The sequence below is a fragment of the Rhinopithecus bieti genome, unplaced genomic scaffold (assembly GCF_001698545.2).
Source record: "Rhinopithecus bieti isolate Rb0 unplaced genomic scaffold, ASM169854v2 scaffold_18354, whole genome shotgun sequence".
Taxonomy (NCBI): domain Eukaryota; kingdom Metazoa; phylum Chordata; class Mammalia; order Primates; family Cercopithecidae; genus Rhinopithecus; species Rhinopithecus bieti.
Window position 1 is genome coordinate 3763512 of NW_016809835.1, and position 8259 is coordinate 3771770.

At 39.3% G+C, this 8259-nt stretch overlaps 1 protein-coding gene across 2 annotated transcripts; it reads left to right on the forward strand.

The window, feature by feature from the left end:
* Nucleotides 1-230: 230 nt before the first annotated feature.
* Nucleotides 231-7498, forward strand: BTF3 (basic transcription factor 3). 2 transcript variants are annotated; one of them, XM_017890612.1, is made up of 6 exons: nt 231-600; nt 934-1002; nt 4255-4368; nt 4691-4892; nt 6111-6167; nt 7018-7498. In XM_017890612.1, the coding sequence occupies exons 1-6, from the start codon at nt 469-471 to the stop codon at nt 7062-7064; spliced, it is 621 nt and encodes a 206-aa protein (XP_017746101.1). In that variant the 5' UTR covers nt 231-468; the 3' UTR covers nt 7065-7498. The 2 variants fall into 2 exon arrangements, with proteins under 2 accessions (XP_017746101.1, XP_017746102.1); XM_017890613.1 differs by lacking the exon at nt 6111-6167 and having other exon boundaries at nt 4691-4810; nt 6879-7498.
* The last annotated feature ends 761 nt before the right edge of the window (nt 7499-8259 follow it).

An 8259-nucleotide genomic window follows, 5' to 3' on the forward strand; every position in this document is an offset into this window, starting at 1 on the left:
CCTAACTGCACAGGACCGCGCTCTCCGACCCCTTTGTGGCCTCTCCCAGAGGTACGGGCGGCGCCCGAAGCCAGAAGTCCTTCGTGGGGCCTGCAGCCGGCAGCCACTGGAAGAGGATGAGGAGAGAACGCACTAGCCCTACCGTCACAAACGCTGGCGCGCGTGCGCAAGGAAGAACTGAGCTCGCGGCGAAGTCAGTTTCCTGACTCTTGGAGGAAGGGGCCTTGTGTCACTTCCGGCCTCCCTTTAGCTGCCATCTTGCGTCCCCGCGTGTGTGCGCCTAATCTCAGCTGGTCCACCCGAGACCCCCTGAGCACCAACCCTAGTCCCCCGCGCGGCCCCTTATTCGCTCCGACAAGGTACAAAAAGGCTCTGGACGGCGGCGTGGTAGGAGGACGGGAGCGGGGGCGGGAAGTTCCCTGAAGGAGCGAGACAGGGAGGGACAGGGCAGAGGAGGAGAGGAAGGCGATGCGACGGACAGGCGCACCCGCTCAGGCTGACTCTCGGGGGCGAGGTCGAGCCAGGGGCGGCTGCCCTGGGGGCGAGGCGACGCTGTCTCTACCTCCACCTCGCGGCGGAACCCGAGGACAGGAGCCTCAGGTACCGCGAGGCTTGCGGAGAGTGACCGGGCCGGGCAGGCCCTGGCTAGGCCGAGGCCAGGCCAGGGCCACGGGTGGGGGGTGCTGGCCAGGCGTGGGGTAGAGCCCTTGATCCGGGCCTGCCAAGAGCGGGGAGCTGTGGGGGAGTGTGGGGAGGCGGGTGCTCTTTGGGCTCTCTGGAAACCCAAATTTGGAGCTTTGCGGGGTGGATTTGGGATCCAGGTTTCGGCCTGTGTAGGACGTTTATTTTCCTGCTGTTATCTTGGGAAATAACGAGCATGGAATGCTAGAGTGAGCTAAACCTATCCTTGCTGAGGATTTCCTCTTTTTCTAGATGAAAGAAACAATCATGAACCAGGAAAAACTCGCCAAACTGCAGGCACAAGTGCGCATTGGTGGGAAAGTAAGTTTTAATAGTTTGGGCTTTTTTTTTTTTTTAAAGGCTTAGGTATTTTTAAAAACATATTCTATTATCGGTGACAAACTTTGCCTGTCGAGGGAAATTCATGGAGCTAGCAAATCCCGAGTAGCCGGGGAGACGAGAGTTACAGACACGTCAGTGAGACGAGCTAAAAACATCGCTTTTGTGTGAATATGTTTGTGTTTTCAGTGTTACAGTGTATAAGTAGAACAAAAGTGTTTCCTAATTTAATTTGTAAGGAAATTGTGTCATTTCAGTTAGATCGTTGTGCACATCATACCCTTGACTTGTTTTGGCCTAAGTTGTATAAAGTCAGTGCTTGTTTGTGTCTCTTGTAAATTGAGACCTTTCTGTACTGCTTTCTGAACCAAATATTCTTTAGGGTAGTTGCATATTTTCAAGGGTATTTGAAGATATAGGTACATTTTGGAGTTTAAGAGCAGTGACCGTTAGATTTGAAAATACAACCCAAGTAGGTGTATTTCCTTTTCTGACTTTATATTACTATAAAAATGAGGGAATTAAAGTGACTGATTTTAAATGATCAGTTTTGATTAATTGTTTCTTCCTGGTGGAAGGGGATTCTTTTTTGAAGTTGATTTTTAGATTGTCCTGTAATTTACTTAAATAAGAACTCCACTGTAGACAGAGGTCTACCTAGTTTGTATTGTTAGCACATTCTTAGTATTTAACAAGGTGTGGCAGCTTGTTGAAACACAGCATGTCTCTACTTGGTAAAACTTGTAAAGCTTCCATAGTACGTGTTTATTGCCTATTAGTTTTTCCCAACTTTAAGCGTTTAACTTAGAGTCAGCTGTGAGATAGCCAGAAGTTGCACTTAGACTTAATAATATACAGCTTTGTTAAGTTACTGAACTTTGCCAGCGGTGAATTTATCCTGATTTTTTTTACTTTTTATTTTTGCTAATGTTAGCAGTCTTCAAGATCCACACCCACATATTTAACAACGTTAGGTGTTTCTTGCCCTTTTTAATCAATTGTTACCAGACTGTGGCCTTCAAGTGCCAGCAAAACTCAAATTTTTGTGTATCAGTGTTTGGATGCTCTTATATTGGTGTTTTTAACCACTCTTACTTTCAGTAGTTTCAGAAGCAGTAATTTGAATAATACGCTTATGTGCAGTCTTTTTGTTGTTACTCTCATCATTAGGCTTTAACTTTGGGAGACATCACTTTAGGGTAAAGGAAAATCTTGAGATTTGCTAGGATATTTAAAGCTGATACAAGATTAAATTTGTGTCCTAACATCTTAATACTCATTTAGCTAATAATACAAGAAGTATTTCTGTAGTCACAGAATATGGAAACATTTCTACACTGTTTAAGAAGCGTACTTATGTGATGTGAAATTAGGTGAGTTAATTTTGCTTTAGAGAAAACTGCAGGTGTTAGGTGCTCTTAGGTAAATGTTACAAAAGCCTTTTATTTTCATATCTAATCAGAGCATTAATAATAAGTGAAAATTGAACTCGACATATGTGAAGTGTCTGAAACCTATAGAAGGTATGCTGGATTTGTCTTTACAATCTTAGAAATTCCTTTGAATTTCTTAGAGAAGATTCTTTGGAAACCAGATACATACATGACCATTTCAAAGTGATTTTTGTTCTTAATAGTTGGGCGAGGTTAGTAACCAGTACTTTTTTTTTTATTTTTTTGGTAGCTATAGATATTTTCTTCAGTTAAATAACAAGATTTATTTAAGCCTTTACTATGTTGTATCCTGAGAATTTAAAATTTAGGAAGTTTAAAGTCCCTAGGTGGGCTTTAGGCCTAGCAGTGGTGATAATTTGATTATTGTCTTTTTAAAAAAAAAAAAAATCTGTTTTCACGGTGTAATATACATAGTATAATAGTAAAAGCATTTTCAAAATCTAGAGATGGGAATGATTTGGCATAGGGAAAGGGGGTAGTTGTAGAATTTAGGAAAGGCACACAAGAGGTAATGACTTGAGTATTTTAAAGGATGAATAGGAATAGGGATGGAGGTTGGGGGAAAATGAGGTAGTTGAGTGTGATAGCCTTTCCTTGAGTGCTTTCGATGAGCTAGACTCTGTTATAGATACTGGGTTTATAGCAACAAACAGAAGTCCTTATGGAGCTTACATTCTAGTGAAAGGAGATGGATGATAAAATGTATTTATCTCTTATAGTAATAAGTGTTATGAAGAGAAATAAACCAGGATAGAAAGAAATTGATGGGTGAGTGTGGAAGTTGCTATTTTACTTTGGATAGTTGAGAAAGACCACTTTGACCTGGTGACATAAGACTTGAGATCTGCAGTGAGGGAAAGAGCCATGTAGATGTTCCAGAAAGAGAGGAACAGCATGTGCAAAGACCCTTGGGTCATAACCTGCTTGGCCTGTTCAAAGAACAGCCAAGGTTTATTTGGCTGAAGAGGGGTGGTAGCAGATGCAGTCAGGAGTGGCATATTAAGGGCAGGACAGTTTGTGTACGGCTCTTGTAGGTTAAGGTGTAAGGACTTCAGACTTTACTCTGGAGTGCTATAGAAGTCTATATACAGATTCATTTGATTGTTCCATACACTATCTTGCCTGTAAATACTAATTTGGGTGTTGATTTTTATTTAATATAAAAACAGAAAAGGAGTCAGGCACAGTGACTCACGCTTGTAGTCCCAACACTTTGGGAGGCCGAGGCGGGCAGATCACTTGAGGCCAGCAGTTTGAGACCAGCCTGGCCAACATGATGAAACCCCATCTCTATTAAAAATACAAAAATTAGCTAGCCATGGTGCGAGTGCCTGTAATCCCAGCTACTTGGGAGGCTGAGGCAGGAGAATCGCTTGAACCTGGGAGGCGGAGGTTGCAGTGAGCTGAGATTGAGCCACTCTAACCTGGGCAACAGAGTGAGACCCTGTCTCAAAAAAAAAAAAAAAAAAAAAAAACAAAAGGTTAATAATTCTGGATGTGGAGTTCTTTCAAATGCTTAATGTAGGTTGACACATGCTACCTCTTTGATCACTTCTAGAGCAAATGTAAAAGTAGAACTTTGTAAAGATCATTCTTTTCCTTTCCCATTTTTTACTTCTATCTTTGCCTTAGCCTGCCTGCTCACTGCATAAGTTTATGATTATGGTAATGTTCTTATACAGATCCAAAGGTCAGAAATGAATTGGAAACTATTCCCATTTGAAAAATATCTGTTGTGGTATAAATGTGCTGTTTTCTTTCCTCTTCTCCCTGACTTTAGGGAACTGCTCGCAGAAAGAAGAAGGTGGTTCATAGAACAGCCACAGCAGATGATAAAAAACTTCAGTTCTCCTTAAAGAAGTTAGGGGTAAACAATATCTCCGGTATTGAAGAGGCAAGTGTCAAATTTTGTTTCTTTAAAAAAACAAGATTTGGCTGGGAAAAGTTAACATTCATGCATTAAATGGGTGTTTTGTTTTGTTTTGTTTTACCTAGTGACTTCAAAGTCCCTACGATGTGTTTCTACCATAAATTAATAAATATCAGGGAGATCATTAAATCTGACTATTAGAATGCATATGCCATTCCAGGCAAAATTTCACCTGTGCTTCGCAGCAAAATACTAGATTAGTTAGGCAGACTTCGTTTAATAAAACATTTGTCTTTTAAGAGACTTTGGTCAGCATTGCTAATTAAAATTTTTATTTTCTTAATAGGTGAATATGTTTACAAACCAAGGAACAGTGATCCACTTTAACAACCCTAAAGTTCAGGCATCTCTGGCAGCGAACACTTTCACCATTACAGGCCATGCTGAGACGAAGCAGCTGACAGAAATGCTACCCAGCATCTTAAACCAGCTTGGCGCAGATAGTCTGACTAGTCTAAGGAGACTGGCCGAAGCTCTGCCCAAACAATGTGAGTTTGCTAGTAATGGTTTTGCCAGGGAATTACTCATTTAGCAGCTGATTTCTGATCTCAGGGCTCAGAATGGATATGAGTATTTTTAAGTTTAGAAATGCAAGCTTTAAAAATAACAGATTTGTAACTGATTTTAAGCAAGTGTCCTTGCTCAAGTTTGCAGTAATTGATGTAGCATACTATGATCGTTACACTTGATTTTGTGGAATGTTTTCTACTTACTTGATTTGGATCAGACACTTAATATTAACTAGAAATGATGAAAATCTTAATTTGGTGCTTTGCCAATAACTACTTGTAAGTTTGGAATTGAAAAAAAATTAGTGTAAATTATGAAATTACTTCAGTTTCATCTTATAGTTGATATTACCAGTAATCTTTTAAAAATGGCCTGCCAATATTCTGGCATTTTTAATTACAGTGTGATAGGGATTTTATTCAGGGCAGAAAATAGTGTAGCTGAGTATACATCTGAGTATGTGGCAGTGTTACGCTGTTTTCTGCTTTCTTAAAATTTTGAAGAATGGGAATGCAGGAGCAAGTCAGAGGCTTATATATGGCTCTTTAGTTTACCCATGTTTTTCTAGGTATCGACTCAATCTGCCTCAATTTTCATTTTCATTGTCACGTTGAGTTGCAGGTTCTAAACTGTCAGGGCTTTCAGAGCTGAAGTAGGCTTTTGAAGTATCCCACTGATGCTTGTATGGGGCTAGTACATAACTCTCCTGTGTTCGTTCATATTCTTGTGTGATAGAGTAGAGTGGATGCTTACCACTCACAGACTCTTAATTTTTTTACTTTAATTTTTTCATTTCAGTAAGTGGTTGAGCATCACCCTTATGCCACACACAAAGTAGTTGAGAAAATGGCATCTTCATTTGTCTCCCAAAATAAATCTTACCATGATTTGGTATGTGGGTTTTACCTGCACTCTAAGAGCTCCCTACTGCCTTTATACTACCTCAGGGCCTATGGTGGCCCAGAGGGATTGAAAGGATGGGTATGGAATTTTGTTTGTTGGCTGTTCCTAGTATTTTAACCCATTTGTAGACATTAGAATATCATGTTATTGATAGTATCGTAGATAAAATCCCAAATGTCCCTTATCACGGAAATAAGTTGTAACAACACTTGGCATTTCATCTGTTTTTTTGGGGGGGGAGTGGTTATTTATTAAAAACCTAGACAAATAATGTTTACATTTTCCTTTCATAGCTGTGGATGGAAAAGCACCACTTGCTACTGGAGAGGATGATGATGATGAAGTTCCAGGTAGGAACATTTACTTGAGGTTAACCTAGGGAATCTTAGCAAGGGAGAATAAGAAATCTTTGTAGGATAAACTACCCAGGGAAGAGAGGTGGTAAGTTAAGATGGACATAGACCTTACTTAGAATGAGAAAAATAATGCAATATTAGGTAATTGAGAATTATGTTTATAGACTTGACTTGGCTTGTTTCTGTGTGGGATCCCAAGGATGTGTAGGTATCTAATCTTATATTGAATAAATAAGTATATATAGTACCCTAAATATAACTATTATCTGCAGAGCACTAATGACCCTTGCTCCCTACTTTGAAATTCATGAATTTACAAGACGGTGTGGAGTAGTTCAGGTATCTTGGGATATATATATATATATATATATAAAAGCATTCTAAAATCTGTAGCAGCATAACTCCTTTGGGAATCATGGACATTTTTGTCTCTTGTTATTGGATAAATTTACTTTCTTCTAAAATATTTATTGGGCAGGAGAATCACTAGACTCACAAATATTCCCATTTTGCATAGACAGGTATCCTTAGGAATCCAGGAAAATTTTAACATTCTGTGTCATTGTATTCTTTGGTTCTGCTTCCCCATATTATGTTGACCAGTCTATGAGAAGGGATGGGGTGGCGGGGCGGGGGGGGGNGGCATCTCTGGCAGCGAACACTTTCACCATTACAGGCCATGCTGAGACGAAGCAGCTGACAGAAATGCTACCCAGCATCTTAAACCAGCTTGGCGCAGATAGTCTGACTAGTTTAAGGAGACTGGCCGAAGCTCTGCCCAAACAATCTGTGGATGGAAAAGCACCACTTGCTACTGGAGAGGATGATGATGATGAAGTTCCAGATCTTGTGGAGAATTTTGATGAGGCTTCCAAGAATGAGGCAAACTGAATTGAGTCAACTTCTGAAGATAAAACTTGAAGAAGTTACTGGGAGCTGCTATTTTATATTATGACTGCTTTTTAAGAAATTTTTGTTTATGGATCTGATAAAATCTAGATCTCTAATATTTTTAAGCCCAAGCCCCTTGGACACTGCAGCTCTTTTCAGTTTTTGCTTATACACAATTAATTCTTTGCAGCTAATTAAGCCGAAGAAGCCTGGGAATCAAGTTTGAAACAAAGGTTAATAAAGTTCTTTGCCTAGTATACAGTTTTTTTTTTTTTATTATTTTATTGACACCGATCTGTACACAGTAAAACAAAATTGCTTATAGAAAGCTAATCATGGTATGTAATATGGCTGATAACCTTTGGGATTTGATTAAAGATTTAAAATCACAGTGTAGTGTAACAAAGGTGGTATAAAGTTCTCATGTTTGAAAACTTTTCTCTCCAACAGTCCTTAGTGCTTCCATGGTATGTGGTGGGTGTAAATATGAGAATAGAGTAGATAAACAGACTTTTCCCCGTGCTAGTCTCTGTTGTAGGCATATGTTAAGTGCCTTTTCTGAATTACCTTGGTGTTACCTCCTTTATTCCTCAATTTGTGAAGAACTAATAGTTCCTTTTTGTAGATGTAACCTGAGGTTTAGAACTTGTAAAAAGTAAAAGTAATTTCCAGATCCCTTCTTTGTAGGCTATTTTATAAGGTGACTTGGAAAAGGTAGTGTTTAGAATAGGAATGGCTCCTGGGTCACTGTCTACCTTAAGTGTCAACACTAATGAATAGGGTTATGTTTTTATGTAATAAAAAATGTACAGTAAAATTGAGCATATACAGTTAAAAGAATTTGTAATGTCTGCCACCATAATCAGGTTACCAAACAGTTTCATGGTCCCAGGAATCCCTCATCGGGTTACTTTAAACATTCTTACAAATTACAAAACAATTGTGTAATCTGAACCAAGGCCATTTGAGGAAGAAAATAGTCTTAGTTTCTACCTGTAATGATAATTTATTTTAAATCTTCATAGCAATTTGCAAGTACCTTTTGAAAGTACTATACAGCTGTATCTAAAAGCCACTATTAACTGTAGGGAAAACAAAGTTTTGAATAAATAGTATTTACACATATTTACATTGTATTTTCCTCAGGGTATTTTTTATCAGTTTTGTTGAAGTACACTGCTACAGTGAGAATCCT

What these genes read in the sequence shown, in the direction of transcription:
- BTF3 (XM_017890612.1), top strand. Translation starts at nt 469, where the DNA reads ATGCGACGGACAGGCGCACCCGCTCAGGCTGACTCTCGGGGGCGAGGT. An exon ending in CCCGAGGACAGGAGCCTCAG is followed by an intron (nt 601 to 933) that starts GTACCGCGAGGC and finishes CTCTTTTTCTAG; the next exon opens with ATGAAAGAAACAATCATGAA. An exon ending in TGATGATGATGAAGTTCCAG is followed by an intron (nt 6,168 to 7,017) that starts GTAGGAACATTT and finishes ATGAAGTTCCAG; the next exon opens with ATCTTGTGGAGAATTTTGAT.